We start from the raw sequence: 22,182 nt of genomic DNA on the forward strand, positions 1-22,182 counted from the left end.
CCCCAGAGAGGGGAGAGAGATGATGTCATATAGCTCAGAGACAGACTGCCTGATGGATAATCAATAACACTTTATTATTGATGAGCTTCCTGCCTCATCTGCAGGAAGTTAGCGTCCATTAACTCCTCATCTTACCTCCTGTTATCTCTCACACACAGACACACACATTTTCATACACACACACACTCACTTTTATACACACACACTCACTCTCTCTTTCATACAGACACACACACCTCCCTCCATTGAGATCATCATCACAGAAGGCCCCATGGGAGAGGGTGTCTGACATTGAGTGGTGACCAACAGAGACAGGAACAGGAGAGAGGGGGGTCGATAGGCTCCTAACGAGCAGCAGCCTTCTCATCTCCATTCATACCCTGGCAGGGATTGATTGTTATGTAGCCTCCCTCTATGTGTGTGTGTGTGAGAGAGAGAGAGAGTGTGTGTGTGTGTGTGTGTGAGACAGAGCGCGAGCAAGTGAGTGAGTGAGTGTGTGTCTGTATGTGAGAGCGAGTGTGTGTGTGTGCGTGAGGGTCCAAGCCAGGGCTGTCATGAGGTCAGGGGCTCAGGTGGTGGTGTCATAAGCGTTCAGGTCCAAGCCCTCAGGTGTCATAAGCGTTCAGGTCCAAGCCCTCATGTGTCATAAGCGTTCAGGTCCAAGCCCTCATGTGTCATAAGGGTTCAGGTCCAAGCCCTCATGTGTCATAAGGGCTCAGGTCCAAGCCCTCATGTGTCATAAGGGCTCAGGTCCAAGCCCTCATGTGTCATAAGGGTTCAGGTCCAAGCCCTCATGTGTCATAAGGGCTCAGGTCCAAGCCCTCATGTGTCATAAGGGCTCAGGTCCAAGCCCTCATGTGTCATAAGGGCTCAGGTCCAAGCCCTCATGTGTCATAAGCGTTCAGGTCCAAGCCCTCATGTGTCATAAGGGCTCAGGTCCAAGCCCTCATGTGTCATAAGCGTTCAGGTCCAAGCCCTCATGTGTCATAAGGGTTCAGGTCCAAGCCCTCATGTGTCATAAGCGTTCAGGTCCAAGCCCTCATGTGTCATAAGGGTTCAGGTCCAAGCCCTCATGTGTCATAAGCGTTCAGGTCCAAGCCCTCATGTGTCATAAGCGTTCAGGTCCAAGCCCTCATGTGTCATAAGCGTTCAGGTCCAAGCCCTCATGTGTCATAAGCGTTCAGGTCCAAGCCCTCATGTGTCATAAGGGTTCAGGTCCAAGCCCTCAGGTGTCATAAGGGTTCAGGTCCAAGCCCTCATATGTCATAAGGGTTCAGGTCCAAGCTCTCAGGTGTCATAAGGGTTCAGGTCCAAGCTCTCAGGTGGTGGTGTCATAAGGGTTCAGGGCCAAGCCCTCAGCAGTCACCTCTGTACAGCTGCTGACCTTAACTCTCCTCTGAGGACAGTGACGCATCTGCCTGTCTCTGTGAGTGTGTTAACAGAGGCCCATACTGCCATCGTCTCACCCTGACCTCAGAGGAGGTAGAAATCGGAGGACAGGTTCATTATGATGCAAGTATAAAGAAGGTGAGAGGGGTGGCCGTGTCAACCTGGCTCTACCACAACACCTGAGCAGATGGAGCTGATGTTGGGTAACGATAGAGTCCCTATATGATAGTCACTATATATGATAACAGTCACTATATATGATAGAGTAACTATATTTGATAGAATAACTATATTTGACAGAGTAACTATATTTGATAGCGTAACTATATTCGATAGAGTAACTATATATGACAGAGTAACTAACTATATTTGATAGAGCAACTATATTTCATCGCTAATAACATTGTTGTGTGTTGTGTTTTGATACCTCAACGTTTTGCTGGTGTGTTTTCTTTTTTCCTCTCCTCTCAGCCACAACTTCCCTATGGAATGGCCGACCCTCCCTGTCGTCATGACAACAGCTATGCTCCCTTTGGTACGCTGTTAGTCTCTGGCATCAGTTCAGGAAGGCACACATAGACTGCAATAACACACACACACACACACACACTCACAGACTACAATAACACACACACACCAACTACAATAACACACACACACACACACACACACACACACGCTGTGGGCTAATTTATGAGAGGCTACGGTGTCATCACTTGTATTGATGCCTTTGGCAGGACATAAATACTGACTGGAGCTATTGAGTCTTAATGAAGTGGAACATAACTGCAGCTGTGTGGTGGGAACGTGCTCTGAAATACTCCTGGAACAATGCTTCATTTTTATTACCTCAATAAGAGCATTATGTTTCATAAATATTGAGGCACGAGACAATGAGTTTATTTTAAGAGGTTAATTTTACAGATATTCAGGCATGGCATAATTCCTGCTCAACACAGCATGTTGAATCCATATTTCAGAGAATGAATCTCATTGAGAAACAATAATCATGTTGACACGATCAACGTCCACATCATTGATCTGCATGTCAATACAAATCCAGATAACAGAGACACACACAGAGATACACAGAGGGAGGGAGGGAGGAATGGGGAGAGAGAGAGAGGGAGAGAGAGAGACAGAGAGGGAGGGAGGGAAGGAGGGGGAGAGGGGTAGGGGGAGATAGAGGGAGGGGGAGAGAGAGGGAGGGGGAGAGAGAGAGAGAAGGAGGGAGAGAGACAGAGAGGGAGAGAGAGACACAGAAAGAAAGAGAGAGAGAGAGAGAGAGAGAGAGAGGGGAGAGAGTGAGACACACACACACACACACACACACACACACAGTTAAACTCTGGCCCTCTTCGCCGTCTCCTCATCCCAGTCAATGTCTAGGTCCTCGTCGTCGAAGGCGGCAGACAGGCCGGAGAAGAGGCCCTTCGACCCCCCTGAGCCCAGCTCAAAACACCGCCTTTTCCTGGGGGGGCCAGCGCTGGTCTCTCCTGCAGGGTACCCCAGGCTCCTCCTGGTCTCTCCTGCAGGGTACCCCAGGACCTCACTGGTACATGTCTGTGGCTGGGGGTCCCCCCCCCCACCCCCTACTGTCCTCCCCTCTGGGGAAGCTCCACAGAGGGGTCCTACGGAGGTGAGGGCATCCGCCTCTGTGGTCGCTACCTGAGGCCCTGAGGTTACCATCTGACTGGGAATTGTAGTTTCTGTAGGGGTTGTAGTTCTCTGGTCTGAGAGAGTTGGGATTTGAGGGAGCTCTGTGAGTGATGATGAGGTTTGTTGCTTGGCGCCAGTGAAGGAGAAGTGTGAGAGTTTGGCCAGGGTGGAGGAGGCCAGGGTGAAGGTCGGGGGCCGGGGCTGGGGGGGGTCAAGTGGTGGTGAAGGCAGGGGGGGGTCGGAGGCCTCAGGTGGGGCTGCTCTGTCCTCACCTGCAGCCAGACCGCTCAGCCTGTGGAGCAGGTGTTGACGCTTCTGCCCTGTCTCCTCCCCCTTCCCTCCTCCCCCGCCATCTCTGACCACCGTCCATTCCTCCCTTCCTCCACTCTTCCTTGAACTCCTGTCCTGTAGCGCCTCAGCAGAGCTCTCTCTCGCCCGAGTCTGACACTTCAGCTTTAGCTTCTTGCCTGCACTGCCCTCTGGTGGCCTGTCTTGGTAACAACCACCGTTTCCCCTCTCTGCTCTCTCTGTCTCCCTCCCTGGTGGAGCTGTGCTGTGATCCACTCTCGAGCTGTCAGGGAGGAGGGTTCTAGAGCTGTCAGGGAGGAGGGTTCTAGAGCTGTCAGGGTGGAGGGCTTTAGAGCTGTCAGGGTGAAGGCTCATCTTTTCTCTGGGCTTGAATGTGAACCCTGAGAACTTAGCATGCAGCTCTGGGTCTCCCCCTGGCCCTTCCCCTCTCTCTCCCCCTCCACCTACCACTCTCCCAACTCCACCCCTCCCCCTCCCCCCTCCACCAGGGCCCTCCTGCTCTCCAGAGGTGAGGTGACAATTAGAGACGTTGTTCTTCTTAGCTGAGCGTTTCCTCGCCGCCACAACAGGCGTGCTGCTGCGGCCCTGCTGCAGGGTGTCTGAGGAGAACGCCTGTTCTAAATCCAAATCATCTATGAGGTCCTTCCTGCCTCCTCCTCCTCCTCCTCCCACCCCCACCGCCCCCTGCTCCTGTGGAGGAGCATTACTCATCTCCACCTCTACCTCTCTGAGGCGTCTGTCTCTCAGCTTCTTAGACACCCTCTGGACCACAGAGCTGGAAGCTTCTGGAAGCTCTGGAAGCTCTTGAGCTTCTGATGATGAAGACCATGATGGGCCTTTACTGCTCTTCTTCCTCCTCCTCCTCTCTTCTTCCTCCATCTTCTCCTTCGCAGGAGCAGATTTCCTGGGCGCTTCGTTCCACGCCGGCGGTCTGCCCCTCCCACGCTCACTCGCAGCGCCGCTGTTGTCAGGCAACGACCCAGCAGGGTGTTGTGGCAAAGCTTGGCAACTTGGGGACCGCTTAGAAACGTTGTTGTTGTTTTGTTGTTGTTGTTGTTGTTGTTGTTGTGTGGACGTGGTGACGGTTGATTGGCCGGCCAGTGAGTGGAACCAGTCCAGCCCGCTCTCCGTGCTGATGTCAGAGGTGATGAGGTCGTTGGTGATGTCAGAGCGGGTATCAAAGCCCTTCTCTGATTGGCACTTGCTGCTCAGGTCCCGGCTGTGCTGCGGCCTGGTTGGCTGACAGGTCTCTGGGCCTTCAGGGGATCCTGGCACCTCACTCTGCAGCCTAGTGGGAGGAGAGAGAGAACCCTTTACTATGACAGAGGGAGGAGAGAGAAGTCTTTACTATGACAGAGGGAGAAGGAGAGAGAGAAGTCTTTACTATGACAGAGGGAGGAGAGAGAAGTCTTTACTATGACAGAGGGAGGAGGAGAGAGAGAAGTCTTTACTATGACAGAGTGATATGATGCGTTTTTGTGTGACTATATGCCAATTTTGTAAAATATATAATACTCAAATATTGCAATACTTATAGTTTAACCTTAAACATACTTTAAATGTGCCCACTCTCAGTAGTAAACAACATTCTTAGGAGCAGGCATATACCATATCAAGTAACAGTGAGACCAGTTTAACTCTAAGGACATAGGAGCCTTACCCAGTGGTCAGCAGGGTAGAACAGCATGGACACAGGATAGAGCCATGTATGGGAACCAATGTCAGTATTGTAAGTTACGAGGTAAAGCTATTCCCTCTCTGAGAACAAGTATATAAGCTGTAACAAACATCAGTACTTTGCTCGGCACCCGGCGTAGCCAAGCTCGGCATCCCTTATGTCGCAGCCAGGCTCGGCATCTCCTATGTCGTAGCCATGCTTGAAGCTTGGACTTAACAGAGCATGCTGCCTTGTAAACATCTGTACAAGAGAATGCAACCCAGATCTGCCTAATACAATGATTACAATTCAACCTTCTCTCTGAGTCATCAATATATCATTTCCGGCCACCTGACCAAGAAAGATCTCCATATATCACAGAGGGAGGAGGAGAGAGAGAAGTCTTTACTATGAAAGAGGGAGGAGGAGAGAGAGAAGTCTTTACTATGACAGAGGGAGGAGAGAGAAGTCTTTAATATGACAGAGGGAGGAGAGAGAGAAGTCTTTACTATGACAGAGGGAGGAGGAGAGAGAAGTCTTTAATATGACAGAGGGAGGAGGAGAGAGAGAAGTCTTTACTATGACAGAGGGAGGAGAGAGAGAAGTCTTTACTATGACAGAGGGAGGAGGAGAGAGAAGTCTTTACTATGACAGAGGGAGGAGAGAGAGAAGTCTTTACTATGACAGAGGGAGGAGAGAGAGAAGTATTTAATATGACAGAGGGAGGAGAGAGAGAAGTCTTTACTATGACAGAGGGAGGAGAGAGAGAGAAGTCTTTACTATGACAGAGGGAGGAGAGAGAGAAGTCTTTAATATGACAGAGGGAGGAGAGAGAGAAGTCTTTACTATGACAGAGGGAGGAGAGAGAGAAGTCTTTACTATGACAGAGGGAGGAGAGAGAGAAGTCTTTACTATGACAGAGGGAGGAGAGAGAGAAGTCTTTAATATGACAGAGGGAGGAGAGAGAAGTCTTTACTATGACAGAGGGAGGAGGAGAGAGAGAAGTCTTTACTATGACAGAGGGAGGAGAGAGAGAAGTTTTTACTATGACAGAGGGAGGAGGAGAGAGATAAGTCTTTACTATGACAGAGGGAGGAGAGAGAGAAGTCTTTACTATGACAGAGGGAGGAGAGAGAATTATTTACCATGACAGAGGGAGGAGAGAGAGAAGTATTTACTATGACAGAGGGAGGAGAGAGAGAAGTCTTTACTATGACAGAGGGAGGAGGAGAGAGAGAAGTCTTTACTATGACAGAGGGAGGAGAGAGAGAAGTCTTTACTATGACAGAGGGAGGAGGAGAGAGAGAACTCTTTACTATGACAGAGGGATGAGAGAGAGAAGTCTTTACTATGACAGAAGGAGGAGAGAGAGAAGTCTTTACTATGACAGAAGGAAGAGAGAGAGAAGTCTTTACTATGACAGAAGGAAGAGAGAGAGAAGTCTTTACTATGACAGAAGGAGGAGAGAGAGAAGTCTTTACTATGACAGAAGGAGGAGAGAGAGAAGTCTTTACTATGACAGAGGGAGGAGAGAGAGAAGTCTTTACTATGACAGAGGGAGAAGAGGAGAGAGAGAAGTCTTTACTATGACAGAGGGGGGAGAGATAAAAGTCTTTACTATGACAGAGGGAGGAGAGAGAGAAGTCTTTACTATGACAGAGGGAGGAGAGAGAGAAGTCTTTACTATGACAGAGGGAGGAGAAGAGAGAGAAGTCTTTACTATGACAGAGGGAGGAGAAGAGAGAGAACTCTTTACTGTGACAGAGGGAGGAGGAGAGAGAGAAGTCTTTACTATCACAGAGGGAGGAGAGAGAAGTCTTTACTATGACAGAGGGAGGAGAGAGAGAACTCTTTACTATGACAGAGGGAGGAGGAGAGAGAAGTCTTTACTATGACAGAGGGAGGAGGAGAGAGAAGTCTTTACTATGATAGAGGGAGGAGAGAGAGAACTCTTTACTATGACAGAGGGAGGAGAGAGAGAACTCTTTACTATGACAGAGGGAGGAGGAGAGAGGTCTTTACTATGACTGAGGGAGGAGAGAGAGAAGTCTTTACTATGATAGAGGGAGGAGAGAGAGAACTCTTTACTATGACAGAGGGAGGAGGAGAGAGGTCTTTACTATGACAGAGGGAGGAGAGAGAGAACTCTTTACTATGACAGAGGGGGGAGAGAGAGAAGTCTTTACTATGACTGAGGGAGGAGAGAGAGAAGTCTTTACTATGACAGAGGGAGGAGAAGAGAGAGAAGTCTTTACTATGACAGAGGGAGGAGAAGAGAGAGAAGTCTTTACTATGACAGAGGGAGGAGGAGAGAGAGAAGTCTTTACTATCACAGAGGGAGGAGAGAGAAGTCTTTACTATGACAGAGGGAGGAGGAGAGAGAAGTCTTTACTATGACAGAGGGAGGAGAAGAGAGAGAAGTCTTTACTGTGACAGAGGGAGGAGAGAGAGAAGTCTTTACTATGACAGAGGGAGAAAAGGAGAGAGAGAAGTCTTTACTATGACAGAGGGAGGAGAGAGAGGTCTTTACTATGACAGAGGGAGGAGAGAGAGAGAACTCTTTACTATGACAGAGGGAGGAGGAGAGAGGTCTTTACTATGACAGAGGGAGGAGAGAGAGAGGTCTTTACTATGACAGAGGGAGGAGAGAGAGAAGTCTTTACTATGACTGAGGGAGGAGGAGAGAGAAGTCTTTACTATGACAGAGGGAGGAGAAGAGAGAGAAGTCTTTACTATGACAGAGGGAGGAGAAGAGAGAGAAGTCTTTACTATGACAGAGGGAGGAGGAGAGAGAGAAGTCTTTACTATCACAGAGGGAGGAGAGAGAAGTCTTTACTATGACAGAGGGAGGAGGAGAGAGAAGTCTTTACTATGACAGAGGGAGGAGAAGAGAGAGAAGTTTTTACTGTGACAGAGGGAGGAGAGAGAGAAGTCTTTACTATGACAGAGGGAGGAGAGAGAGAGAACTCTTTACTATGACAGAGGGAGGAGAGAGAGGTCTTTACTATGACAGAGGGAGGAGAGAGAGAACTCTTTACTATGATAGAGGGAGGAGAGAGAGAAGTCTTAACTATGACAGAGGGAGGAGGAGAGAGAGAACTCTTTACTATGATAGAGGGAGGAGAGAGAGAAGTCTTTACTATGACAGAGGGAGGAGAGAGAGGTCTTTACTATGACAGAGGGAGGAGAGAGAGAAGTCTTTACTATGACAGAGGGAGGAGAGAGAGAACTCTTTACTATGACAGAGGGAGGAGAGAGAGAGAACTCTTTACTATGATAGAGGGAGGAGAGAGAGAACTCTTTACTATGACAGAGGGAGGAGAGAGAGGTCTTTACTATGACAGAGGGAGGAGAGAGAGAAGTCTTTACTATGACAGAGGGAGGAGAGAGAGAACTCTTTACTATGACAGAGGGAGGAGAGAGAGAAGTCTTTACTATGACAGAGGGAGGAGAGAGAGAACTCTTTACTATGATAGAGGGAGGAGAGAGAGAACTCTTTACTATGACAGAGGGAGGAGAGAGAGGTCTTTACTATGACAGAGGGAGGAGAGAGAGAAGTCTTTACTATGACAGAGGGAGGAGAGAGAGAAGTCTTTACTATGACAGAGGGAGGAGAGAGAGAAGTCTTTACTATGACAGAGGGAGGAGAGAGAGAACTCTTTACTATGATAGAGGGAGGAGAGAGAGAACTCTTTACTATGACAGAGGGAGGAGGAGAGAGGTCATTACTATGACAGAGGGAGGAGAGAGAGAAGTCTTTACTATGACAGAGGGAGGAGGAGAGAGAGAAGTCTTTACTATGACAGAGGGAGGAGGAGAGAGAGAAGTCTTTACTATGACAGAGTGATATGATGCGTTTTTGTGTGACTATATGCCAATTTTGTAAAATATATAATACTCAAATATTGCAATACTCATAGTTTAACCTTAAACATACTTTAAATGTGCCCACTCTCAGTAGTAAACAACATTCTTAGGAGCAGGCATATACCATATCAAGTAACAGTGAGACCAGTTTAACTCGAAGGACATAGGAGCCTTACCCAGTGGTCAGCAGGGTAGAACAGCATGGACACAGGATAGAGCCATGTATGGGAACCAATGTCAGTATTGTAAGTTACGAGGGAAAGCTATTCCCTCTCTGAGAACAAGTATATAAGCTGTAACAAACATCAGTACTTTGCTCGGCACCCGGCGTAGCCAAGCTCGGCATCCCTTATGTCGCAGCCAGGCTTGGCATCTCCTATGTCGTAGCCATGCTTGAAGCTTGGACTTAACAGAGCATGCTGCCTTGTAAACATCTGTACAAGAGAATGCAACCCAGATCTGCCTAATACAATGATTACAATTCAACCTTCTCTCTGAGTCATCAATATATCATTTCCGGCCACCTGACCAAGAAAGATCTCCATATATCACAGAGGGAGGAGGAGAGAGAGAAGTCTTTACTATGACAGAGGGAGGAGGAGAGAGAGAAGTCTTTACTATGACAGAGGGAGGAGGAGAGAGAGAAGTCTTTACTATGACAGAGGGAGGAGGAGAGAGAGAAGTCTTTACTATGACAGAGGGAGGAGAGAGAGAAGTCTTTACTATGACAGAGGGAGGAGAGAGAGAGGTCTTTACTATGACAGAGGGAGGAGAGAGAGAGGTCTTTACTATGACAGAGGGAGGAGAGAGAGAAGTCTTTACTATGACAGAGGGAGGAGAGAGAGAAGTCTTTACTATGACAGAGGGAGGAGAGAGAGAGGTCTTTACTATGACAGAGGGAGGAGAGAGAGAAGTCTTTAATATGACAGAGGGAGGAGAGAGAAGTCTTTACTATGACAGAGGGAGGAGGAGAGAGAGAAGTCTTTACTATGACAGAGGGAGGAGGAGAGAGAGAAGTCTTTACTATGACAGAGGGAGGAGGAGAGAAGTCTTTACTATGACAGAGGGAGGAGAGAGAGAAGTCTTTACTATGACAGAGGGAGGAGAGAGAGAAGTCTTTACTATGACAGAGGGAGGAGAGAGAGAAGTCTTTACTATGACAGAGGGAGGAGAGAGAGAAGTATTTACTATCACAGAGGGAGGAGAGAGAGAAGTATTTACTATGACAGAGGGAGGAGGAGAGAGAAGTCTTAACTATGACAGAGGGAGGAGAGAGAGAAGTCTTTACTATGACAGAGGGAGGAGAGAGAGATGTCTTTACTATGACAGAGGGAGGAGAGAGAGAAGTATTTACTATGATAGAGGGAGGAGAGAGAGAAGTCTACTATGACAGAGGGAGGAGGAGAGAGAACTCTTTACTATGATAGAGGGAGGAGAGAGAGGTCTACTATGACAGAGGGAGGAGGAGAGAGAACTCTTTACTATGACAGAGGGAGGAGAGAGAGAAGTATTTACTATGACAGAGGGAGGAGAGAGAGAAGTCTTTACTATGACAGAGGAAGGAGAGAGAGAACTCTTTACTATGATAGAGGGAGGAGAGAGAGAAGTCTACTATGACAGAGGGAGGAGGAGAGAGAACTCTTTACTATGACAGAGGGAGGAGAGAGAGAAGTCTTTACTATGACAGAAGGAGGAGAGAGAGAACCCTTTACTATGACAGAGGGAGGAGGAGAGAGAAGTCTTTACTATGACAGAGGGAGGAGAAGAGAGAGAAGTCTTGACTGTGACAGAGGGAGGAGGAGAGAGAGAAGTCTTTACTATGACAGAGGGAGAAGAGGAGAGAGAGAAGTCTTTACTAAGACAGAGGGAGGAGAGAGAAAAGTCTTTACTATGACAGAGGGAGGAGGAGAGAGATACGTCTTTATTATGACAGAGGGAGGAGAGAGAGAAGTTTTTACTATGACAGAGGGAGGAGAGAGATAAGTCTTTACTATGACAGAGGGAGGAGAGAGAGAAGTCTTTACTATGACAGAGGGAGGAGGAGAGAGAGAAGTCTTTACTATGACAGAGGGAGGAGGAGAGAGAGAAGTCTTTACTATGACAGAGGGAGGAGGAGAGAGAGAAGTCTTTAATATGACAGAGGGAGGAGAGAGAGAAGTCTTTACTATGACAGAGGGAGGAGAGAGAGAGAAGTCTTTACTATGACAGAGGGAGGAGAGAGAAGTCTTTACTATGACAGAGGGAGGAGGAGAGAGAAGTATTTAGTATGACAGAGGGAGGAGAGAGAGAGAAGTCTTTACTATGACAGAGGGAGGAGAGAGAAGTCTTTACTATGACAGAGGGAGGAGGAGAGAGAAGTCTTTACTATGACAGAGGGAGGAGAGAGAGAAGTCTTTACTATGACAGAGGGAGGAGGAGAGAGAAGTCTTTACTATGACAGAGGGAGGAGGAGGAGAGAGAAGTCTTTACTATGACAGAGGGAGGAGAGAGAGAGAAGACTTTACTATGACAGAGGGAGGAGAGAGAGACGTCTTTACTATGACAGAGGGAGGAGAGAGAGACGTCTTTACTATGACAGAGGGAGGAGAGAGAGACGTCTTTACTATGACAGAGGGAGGAGGAGAGAGAGAAGTATTTACTATGACAGAGGGAGGAGAGAGAGACGTCTTTACTATGACAGAGGGAGGAGGAGAGAGAGAAGTCTTTACTATGACAGAGGGAGGAGAGAGAGAAGTCTTTACTATGACAGAGGGAGGAGAGAGAGAAGTCTTTACTATGACAGAGGGAGGAGAGAGAGAAGTCTTTACTATGACAGAGGGAGAAAAGGAGAGAGAGAAGTCTTTACTATGACAGAGGGAGGAGAGAGAGATGTCTTTACTATGACAGAGGGAGGAGAGAGAGAAGTCTTTACTATGACAGAGGGAGGAGGAGAGAGAGAACTCTTTACTATGACAGAGGGAGGAGAGGATGGAAGGTCAGAACGTGCCACGCATGTGAACTTGGCATGTAAACATGACATTAAACTATATATTTACTAATGATAGAGTAACTATCTTTGAGCGCCAACAACATCCTTCAGATGTGTAGTTCCCTGGTTGGTCAGATTTGTAGTTCCCTGGTTGTCTCACCTGGCGAGCCGGTCCAGTTCCTGGTTGAGGAGGTCTGGGAGTTGTAGTCCTTCTAGAAGGGCCTGACACTGGGACCGATACTGTAGGCTGGGTTGGTCAGGGAAGGAGGTGTGGAGGGCGTTTACATCTCCCAGGAGAGCACCCCCCTGAGGCAGGGAAGACACAACACAGTTACCACTCACATGACTGGAAGACTGGCGACGGATGTGCTCCTGTCTGCCGATTTCTACCTCCATCAGCCTCCCCTGGTTCACCAGCTTCAGCTCTGCCATCAGCTGTGGACTAGAACACAGGACCCGTACTGGATAAGCGTGTGATCACAGCCACCGCAGGTGTCCTTACCTGCAAGGAGCAGGTGTCCTTACCTGCATAGAGCACTCCATGACAGAGACGGCCACCACAGCATCCTCCACGGTCACCGTGTCTCTGAACATCAGCTTGGCGTGGGCTGCAACGTTCAGGAGACATCCCAGAATACTCAGATGTCATAGCAACAAACACCGTTAAACACTCCCATAGCAACAAACACAGTAAAACACTCCTGTTATAATCTCCTCTACTACTACTACACTACTATAATACTACACTACTACTATTATACTCCTACTATACTACTCCTACTACTATACTCCTAGTATACTACTACTAGACTCCTACTATACTACTATACTCCGACACTACTACTGTACTCCTACACTACTACTACACAACTATACACCTACTACACTACCATACTCCCACTATACCAGTCTTTCCTCTATATGCATTTATTGGTGGCGGGCCGCCACGAATGAATTTCCTCCGCCACTAATTGTTTCAGTCCACTAAGTGCACGATTTCTCCCCCCCCCCCAAAAAAAAATCCACCTCTGAACATTTTAGCTGATTAAAATATATCTGATCCTAGATCAGCGCTATAATGGATGTTGACTAAAAGTGCACCTAAATCCACGCCCATCTCTCTCTAACCGCTGATCCAAAATCAGATTAATGACATTAAACATTCAGTTGACGACGTGACACAAGGGCTACTCCTGATTGGTCTAAATGTGAACCATCTAAAAGATACAAAAAGCTGATCCTAGCTAGGTGCACAAATAAGATATCACGTTCAAAATAACTTCGAAAAATTAAACGAAAACAGCGACAGATGGATGGATTTTTCAAGAAAAAAGATGTCCCAGACACTTCAAACATTGCTGAAGCTAGCAGTGGCTATGAGCGATCCGAAACTGCATGGCTGGCAGGAGCAAAGGAGCTAGTTGGTGGATCAGCTAACAACGTTTATGGCGGGGTACCACCACCACCAGCTACAACTACAGCGGGGGAACAAGCAGCTACTGTGCGGGTGGCAGAAGGAGAGCCATCAGCATCGGCTAGCTGTGTTGGTGTATCAGCAGACATTAGCAAGTCAAAAAATGATTCTTATGTGCCGTCACTTTAGCAACGACACAGTATTGTCAAGGGGAAAAGAAAGGGTGTCGATTTTTTTATTGACAACGGAATTACATGCTGGAAAAACATGCAGCTAAAATTCAGGGAACATTTGGACAATAAGAGACACATGGGAGAGGTACGGGAAAACAGGGCTCATGTGGGTGTCATTAAAGGTAAGAGTTGGTTTTCTTTAAATCAGCTGATACTTAGCTGTTTACCGAATGCTCCATCTGACTGTGATTTTACTTGTGTAATGTGGTGGGTTGACATAATTCACGCACGGAACTATGGGTTGGGAGTATTGTTCCGCACGGACAGTTGAGTGCGTGGTAACCGAGTTGTTTATTCAGTTCTATTTACTGCTTGAGTGTGTTGTTGACAATCGTTCATGTCCTTCATTAAACGTTTAGCTTTGTCATTTGATACGCCGCCTACGACTCCCGTCTCTCGGCACTACAGTAAACAGTATGAGTAACGTTAGCCGCTTTTGTGCTCTCATGTAGGCCTACTTCGTATTATATTATAGCTGATGATCTTTGTGTGTGTGTATGTGACTGTCAGTCACAAGTTTATATTCTGTATATTCTTTTTCTTTTTTGCCACCCTCCCTCTAGTTTTGGTTGAAATTAGGTCGTTGTTTTGAGCGGGGGAAAAAATAGCGCGCGGACTGGGCTCTCCGCCACTAATGGAAAAATTCCTGGAGGAAACACTGTATACTACTATACTCCTACTATACTATACTACTATACCACTACACTCCTAATATACTCCTATACTACCATACTACTACACTTCCACTATACTCCTACTATATTACTATAATAATAGGAGTATAGTAGTATAGTAGTTAACCCTGCCTGGTTAAATAAAGGTTACTATACTCCTACTATACTATACCACTATACTACTACTATACTATACTCCTAATATTCTCCTACTATACCACTATACTCCTCCTACAGTGCAGAGTCGTACCCTCGGCCAGTCTGCTGAGGCTCTCCAGCATGCGTATGGTGGTGCGTGCTGCGTTCCTGCTGTCACTCTGCCGCTGCAGCTGGTAGTAGCGGGACAGCACGGTGTTGGCCTGCGCAGACACACGCGGCTGGAGCCTCTTAGCCAGGAGGAAGTAGCCCTTCATCTTCTCCATGCTCCACAGTGATGACTCAGACTGGCTGGGGGCACCTGGGGTGAGGGAGGGGGAGGGGGGGGGGGGTGAGGGAGGGGAGGGGGGGTAGTGATTAAGTGGTAGTTATGAGGGAGAGAGGGGTTCCATCTGTGTGTGTGTGTGTGTGTTTGCAGACCTCGGCCCTGCAGGATGAAGGAGGAGATGACCCGGTCCCAGGCAGGGTTCTGTGTGTCCAGCAGCACCAGCACCAGGTCGAAGCGGCTGAGCAGCGGGCTGGCCAGCGCCACGTTGACGGACATGGACACCTTAGGGTCGTAGCGGCCGGCAGGGTTGGTGGCCGCCAGGATGGACGTCCGTGTGTTCAGCTTACACACGATGCTGGGGAGGACGAGGACGCGTATAAGGGCAAGGCTGGGGCAATTCAAAGTGCTTTACATACAGCATTAAAAAAAATACAGCAAGAGAATAGTAAGAAAATAAAAATTACAAGAATAGATATAGGAAATAAATAGATAAACATTTAACAAGATAATAGACAATGAATAAAAAGATATAGATAAGTGCCCGTAGATGGTTAGCTCTAGCATTAACAGTGGTGTAACAGTGGTCTAACAATGATGCGCGTGTAAGTAGCGATGGCCCTGACCTTAACACCCGCATAATTAATGTAAGCAACATGTTCCTAAAGTAATTATGCGGGTTCCTGCAGGTTTCAACAAGTTACATTTAAGACCTTTATAAGACCACTTTTAATAGATTTTAAGACCTATTGAGTATTGGTATTAGACTCACATTAATTTATTATTTTTATTAGCAATGCTGGGTGATCTGTTCTGTTGCATATAGAACAATGATAATGTAAGTTAGCCTACTCTATCAATTTCTTCATTCATTTCCATTGATTCTCAACACAATACTAGATATAATAGCATAAATAACAGAATAAACTCACACACTTACTTACACTCACTTACACCGCATAGCCTACATACTGAGATATGGCACACACACACCACTCACAGGTACACACACACACCTCTCACAGGAGGGCCACACACACGCTATGTTTACTAAAACACACACACCGTTGCTACCACTGCAAGTTTGAAGAAATTCTAACTTCACATGCCTACAGTCGAATCGCCTCCTACGGCGATTATCGTATCGTGGCCTCTTGTCTTATTATTTCACGTGGCAAAATATCGGGGTTTTGGGCGCAGCTTAACCAATGTCACACGAACAATAAGTGTGCAAGTTTTGTTGTATATGTTGTCTCTCATCCGCACGCGTCGTATTCCCACGCAGTGGGTCTGGCGACAATAATGCATTCCGGTCGGACTTTTAAAATAAAAATAAAATCGATTCTACGCAAGTCTAAAGCACACAGAAGCCATTAAAAACTTTTATTTTGAAAGTCTCGCCCTGTGTCTGATCCTGATGTTATAGAAGCAGCGTAGCAGCATGGTAGAAGCGAGGTAAAGGGGGACGCGAGACAGTCTAGGGCTGCGTTCGTCAATTCGCTCTGAGAGCGCCGGAAGGCACACTGGGCTCAACGTCATAAAGGGACCAAGTAATTTGATTGGACAAGAGGCATTCCATGACTGCTGATCAGATTTCCAGAGCGAATTTACGAACGCAGCCTAGAACTAAACCACTCGCCGACTCGTTTTTTTTCATAACATGAAACTTGAAGTTGTAAAGTACCCACTCGATATAATAAACAACAGTTTAACGATCACTAATTAAATAATTAATCCCGCCATAAATAATTTGTGGATTGGATTCACTATTCTCGTTTACCATAGGCTACTGGTAAGGCTTTTGTAAATACTTTTGTTTTGGGACGTGTTTGTGTTTGGGGCTGTATGATCATCTAATTATGTGTAATGTGTTTCTACCATGTTGATGTTCTATCAGGTAAATTCGCTAGAACTAACCTCCATACCTTGGTTCAGAAGAAGAAATCAGTCCTTTGTCACTTACATCGTTGTCCTCGATGAAACTTTTAGGTGGATTGGTTACCCTAGATGGTCTTCGTGACATTTCACAATCACAAACATATACAGTATGTACAGAAACTCACTAAAGTATAAAACGCCGCTAAAATACCGCTTCTCTTCAAATCACTCTCCAGCTCCTATGACACTTTGAGGTCAATGCATTTGTTTTTTTGGTGAACTACCGTAATAACCCTAAATGGTTAAAGAGTGCAACTTCTCTGCTTTCAGAAACTGTTGGATTTTTTGCCGATTGCACACATAGTTTGCAAACAAGAATTACGATAGTTTGAACAACCCTGTAAAATCCTGTTGAGAAGTTATCGCAACATAGAAATAACTTACCGTATATGTTAATAATGTTATTCTATTTTATTACTTCTTATGTTTCTACTTCCATCTTAAGACCTTTTTAAGACGTTTTATTTCAACTGCAGCAGAGTTTAGCAGACAGGAAGATGTTAGCTCGGGCATCATGTGACTGGGATGAGATGAGATGTAGTCCCCCCCCCCCCCCCCAAAATATTTTTTTTGCAGATCAACATGATTCACGTAGGTCACCTATTTTGAGGTAAAAACTGAGAATTTCGCCGAAAGGTGACGTGTGAGATTGCAGATACTGCATCTGTGTTCAACCTCTATCCTGCCGGATATGGCGTGTGAGATCGCAGTGTAAAATGACACGTTTGCAAACACATTTAACCTATATTTACAGTGAATTTGTGAATACGTGGATGCTGGTGTGTGTGTGTGTGTGTGTGTGTGTGTGTGTCCCACCCTGCCTTGGCCACGCTGATGGTCTGCTGCTCCATGGCCTCGTGGATGCTGGTGCGGTCGTGCTCCTTGATGCTGCTGAACTCGTCGATGCAGCAGAGCCCCCCGTCAGCCAGCACCAGGGCCCCGGCCTCCAGGTGCCACTCCCCCCCGTCCCTCACCGCCGCTACCGTCAGCCCTGGGGGGGGGGGGCACATTTTAAATGCTTTATTTATGTCCACATAAATTGTACAATATCTAAAGGACATAAATACTATCAGTGCATTTTGACATTATGGAAACAATCAGTTACAGTAGTGCTGAGCCAACAACCAGTTATGCCTACACATAGGATATTATTCACACCAAAATGATGATTACTGGATTGACACACACACACACAAACAGACAGACACCCACACTTTCTAAAATCTGGAAATATCTACACATCTTGACTCACATGCACGTATATCACACTGTATTCCTCAACTATGTATTTCTCCTCACACTGATGATGATAAAGCAGAAATCATCATTTATTTAAAGGCAATGTTTATCACAAGGTTTCAGGGTGCAGTGACGTAGGCTGTCCAGCAGGGGACAGCAGAGGGCGGTACCTGCGTTGGTGGAGCCTATCCCCGCGGTGAGCACAGAGCGAGGGGTGATCTTGGCTGCGTACTTCAGGAACTGGGACTTGGCTGTACCTGGGTCTCCCACCAGCAGCAGGTGAGACTCACCTGGACAGGAGACACACACAGGTCTGGAGTCAGGTGTTACCGTCATACACACCAGGGGAGGCTGGTAATGCGTGGAATGGAATAAGGAATGGCATCGTGTTTGATACCGTTCCTCGACCCATTCCTTGTATTACAATGAGTCCGTCCTCCGATTTCTACCTCCACAAGCCTCCCCTGATAGACACTGGTATACAGTCAAATGTTGGTTTCTCATATTAATTCTTTAAAAATTACATTTGCAACATGTACTGTAGTTATCATACTGTGCCTATCACTTTATAACAGTACATCCTATTTCGTCTCTACACCATCATGTCTTTATAATATCACTATTTGCACTTCTGGTTAGATGCTGAACTGCCTTTCGTTGTCTGGCACTTTGGTACTCTGCAATGACAATAAAATTCATTCTAATCTGATGTCAGCCCTGTCTAGGTTGGCTAAAACTAGCTAAAACTAGCTAAAGCCTGGTACACAGATAAAGATAATCTGGCCGATTTCCCACATTCCGACCAAGGACAGCAAATCCCCGATTACCGATGGCTCTAAAGATTACCCGACAAGATTATCGTGTGGTGTGAGGTGTGTTAAGAGTAAATTCCTCCCGACAATCTGCTCGGAAAATGGTCGCGGCCGACGATCGTGTTCAATATTTACGACCAAAAATCCTCTTGTCTGTGGGCGAAACACCAGAGTCCAATTGTGACTCGGAATGGAATGTAGCCAATCAAGAAGCGAGCTGACTGTTATAAATGGTTGAGCACCGAAGCATAAAGAAGAAGAATTACCAACAGCGCGAAGCTCAAAGTCAGATGGACTTAGGAAATGGAGGACCAACTTGTTGAGTGTTAATATCATGTGTCCTCCAAATCTTACCACAATAGATAGGACAACGATAAGAGTTGGCGAGAAATTGCCACCGCAATGGAGTTATCAGGTATACTAATACAAATATTATTATTATTCTTATATTATGAATATCTAGCTAGCTTGATCATTGTAAACATTGTGTGTGTGTGTGTGTGTGTGTGTGTGTATCTGTGTGTGAGAGACAGACAGACAGAATGAAAATAAAGTATCATTATTTGTTGGTGCTCATAATTGCAGTGGAAGAAGTACGTGCAAGAGCCACATTATTAAGAACACAGTATTCCAAGATACTGAAAACCAAACCCAGTGGGAGTGGAGAGAATTAAGGATTTAACTAGCAAGCAAAAGTGAATGCTGTTCTTTCTGAAACCACATGTCATCCAACGTGCCACAGAGACCAGTGTAAGTGCTATATTAGTAGTTCTTTGTTGTTGACCGTCATTGCCTTTTAATAGTTTTATTTTAGTAATCACACAGATATAGACAGAAGACAAATGAAAATACTGAAAAATCTAATCCTTTTATTACAGCTTCACATATCAGTGAGGGAAAGCCTGGCTGCAGAGGACCCTACCAGTGATGCAGAAGATGATGGTGTCAGAGCTGAGTGAAGATGTCACTTCGGAGCTGTCAGCAAGTGCCTCTCAGTCTCGACCATCTAATTCACTACATGCCTACACTCCTGAACCTCCCAATATGGCCAAAAAGGTAAAGAAAATCCAATCTGCTGATTCCATTGAATTGGAGAAAGTAAGAATCTTGCAGCAGATGTCTGCTGCTTTTCAGGCAAATAGAAGCAGGCCAGTGGTTCGGTGACACTACTTTTGGGGTGCAAGTTGCAGCAGAGTTGAAGCTTATTAACAATCCAGTCATAAAGAGTAGAGCTAAGCTGCAGGTAATGACTGTTTTATATGAGGCTCAGGAATCTGAACACAACTCTTCTTCCTACCTGCGGTCACCTGCATATCATCCACCCTTAACTGTACAGATGCTCCCTCCACAACCCTCCACTCTAAACACACACACACACGCACTACCTCTACCTTCTCAAACCTATACACACACACACAAGCACTACCTCATCAATACCAGCCTCCCAGTCAGACTAGTAGCTTCCGGAGAATGCTAGAGTGATGATGACACACCACAGTTGGAGAAGTTGTAGCAGTTTTGACATGAGTATATAATAGATAAGATTAAAAGCCAGTCTAAGTTCTGGGCTCTATTCCAATAAGCGCGATTAGAGGCAATCAAGACTATTTTTGCTAATTCGCGATCATTTCAGCTCAAGTTCCGTTCCATGAATGTGGCTCAAATAATTCGCTGCTTGGTTGCTATGCAATCAACCCTTCAGAACAAACCTGGTAGCGATCAGGTTTACGGTCTGGTTTAAGTAAGATGTGTGTCAAAAATGTCTCACAGGCAGAAACTAAATCCCGAATGAGTTTCGTCAAATGTCTTTTGGAAACATTAGTTCCCACCTTTTACGAGATACTGTAGATAGATAGTTTGATAGTGTGCTATAGATAGATAGATTGTTTGATAATGTGCTAGATAGATATAGATAAATAAAATGGTGTAAATATATAGGTATGTGTATCAGCTTGCATCTGACATAGCAGCGCAGACTGTTTAGCACAGTGGTTAAGGCAGCCCGCTTACATTCAGAAGGTTTCTGGGTCGAGAGGGGTTGATTTAAGTTTAATGTTGATTTTCTTGACATTTAACAGACACCTTCATGCAAATTAATTCTGTCTAATCATCTATCCATCAGTAATCATAAGAAATAATAATCTATGCCAAATCCAGGGTCCAGTTACAATGCTAGAAGAACATAATTTACTCGTCAGAAAGGCTTCAAACACCATTGTAGTTGTGTCAGTTCTCTAATAAATTAGCGTACACCATCATTTTAAACATATATTTTTTGATTAGATTCAATTTATTGCAGAGTACAAGCATCAGACAACGAAATGCAGTAAAAAGTCAGAAGCAGGATTCGAACCCCGTCTTAAAAATAAGATTATGCGCTGATGGCAGCGGCTGATACCTCTCCGCCATCCTAGTGATCTGATTATACACAGTCTGCTGCTGATATCACCACAGTAGTGAATGTTCATTTATTAAAAAATGAACATAAGTAGGGGCTAGTATGACCTACGCATTTAATCTGTCAGCAATTTCTTGCAAAACCATTTCCCTCGCCTTGTGCAGCAGTATTGCACTTTTTTACATCTTATTTTCCGTCTTCATAAATATCAATAAGTAAGAGCGCTGTGCTATCACTTTCCAGTCTAGTATCTTCTTTTCGACAATCGGCTCTTCTGGGCTCGTTCTACCTGCGGACACGCGGCCAAATCGCGCCCAAAACAAGCCTGATTCTCATTCGAGGAATCACTTTAGGCTTGAATCCCAATCGAGAGTTGCCTGAACGAGGCTTTACTTTTAATCGCGAATATACTAATCAACGTACGTGGAATACCCCCCCTGATGTCTTGAGGAATTTAGTTTACATTTGTCACTAGCAGTGTGCTAGTGACTAGCATTTGTGGTAGTTCTAATGCCACATTGTTTATATTTTTGTCACTAGCAGTGTGTTATTTGTGGCAGTTCTAATGCCACATTGTTTATATTTTTGTCACTAGCAGTGTGCTATTTGTGGTACCGTATTTTCCGGACTATAAGGGCCCGTCCCAATTCACCCCTAGCCCTTCGTTTTCACCCCTATGGCTCGATTTGCGCGTTCACGTTTAGGGGGAGGGCTGTCCCAATTCATATTTCATCGAGGGCTAGGGGTAAGGGGGAGGGCTAACTATTACTTCGTTTCGAGCGATTCCAGGACCACACTAGCTTCGAAGGGCTAGGGGTACGCTACCCCTTGATACCAGGATGCATTGCGAATCATCTACAGAAATCTTATGTCGCTCTATTCAATGCGGAAATGTCATTTTACTTTCTCTGTAATTACTTATTAATAAAGATTTGAAAAATTATGATAACCATCTTATTGTCTTAGTTTAATGTCATTACAATGCATTATAGACCTTTTATTTATAACAAGCTTAACCCAAAAATCGCTTTTATGTCGGTGCTGTGTCTAACGTTACAGTAACGCAACGCTGCATGACAGTCGAGCATTTCAGAGATGTACAATCATAAATCAATTATTACCTGTGGCGTTTGACAGCGGATGATGGTACACATATGTAAAGTTATCTGTCAAACGTTCGTCTGACTTGTACATGATGCGCATT

At 45.7% G+C, this 22,182-nt stretch overlaps 1 protein-coding gene across 1 annotated transcript in view; it reads right to left on the reverse strand.

Moving 5' to 3' along the window:
* Positions 1-2,730: 2,730 nt before the first annotated feature.
* Positions 2,731-22,182, reverse strand: part of mcm9 (minichromosome maintenance 9 homologous recombination repair factor) — a gene marked incomplete at both ends in the record, with an annotated part of 51,098 nt that continues 31,646 nt past the window's right edge. Inside the window, 7 exons of the mRNA XM_080525593.1 lie at positions 2,731-4,645; positions 12,010-12,155; positions 12,375-12,457; positions 14,421-14,627; positions 14,747-14,949; positions 17,346-17,520; positions 17,939-18,058. Of these exons, the coding sequence (XP_080381719.1) occupies positions 2,731-4,645; positions 12,010-12,155; positions 12,375-12,457; positions 14,421-14,627; positions 14,747-14,949; positions 17,346-17,520; positions 17,939-18,058 (2,849 nt within the window). The remainder of the gene's footprint in view (positions 4,646-12,009; positions 12,156-12,374; positions 12,458-14,420; positions 14,628-14,746; positions 14,950-17,345; positions 17,521-17,938; positions 18,059-22,182) is intronic.

The sequence above is a fragment of the Nansenia antarctica genome (genome assembly GCF_963989245.1).
Source record: "Nansenia antarctica genome assembly, chromosome: 1".
Taxonomy (NCBI): domain Eukaryota; kingdom Metazoa; phylum Chordata; class Actinopteri; order Argentiniformes; family Microstomatidae; genus Nansenia; species Nansenia antarctica.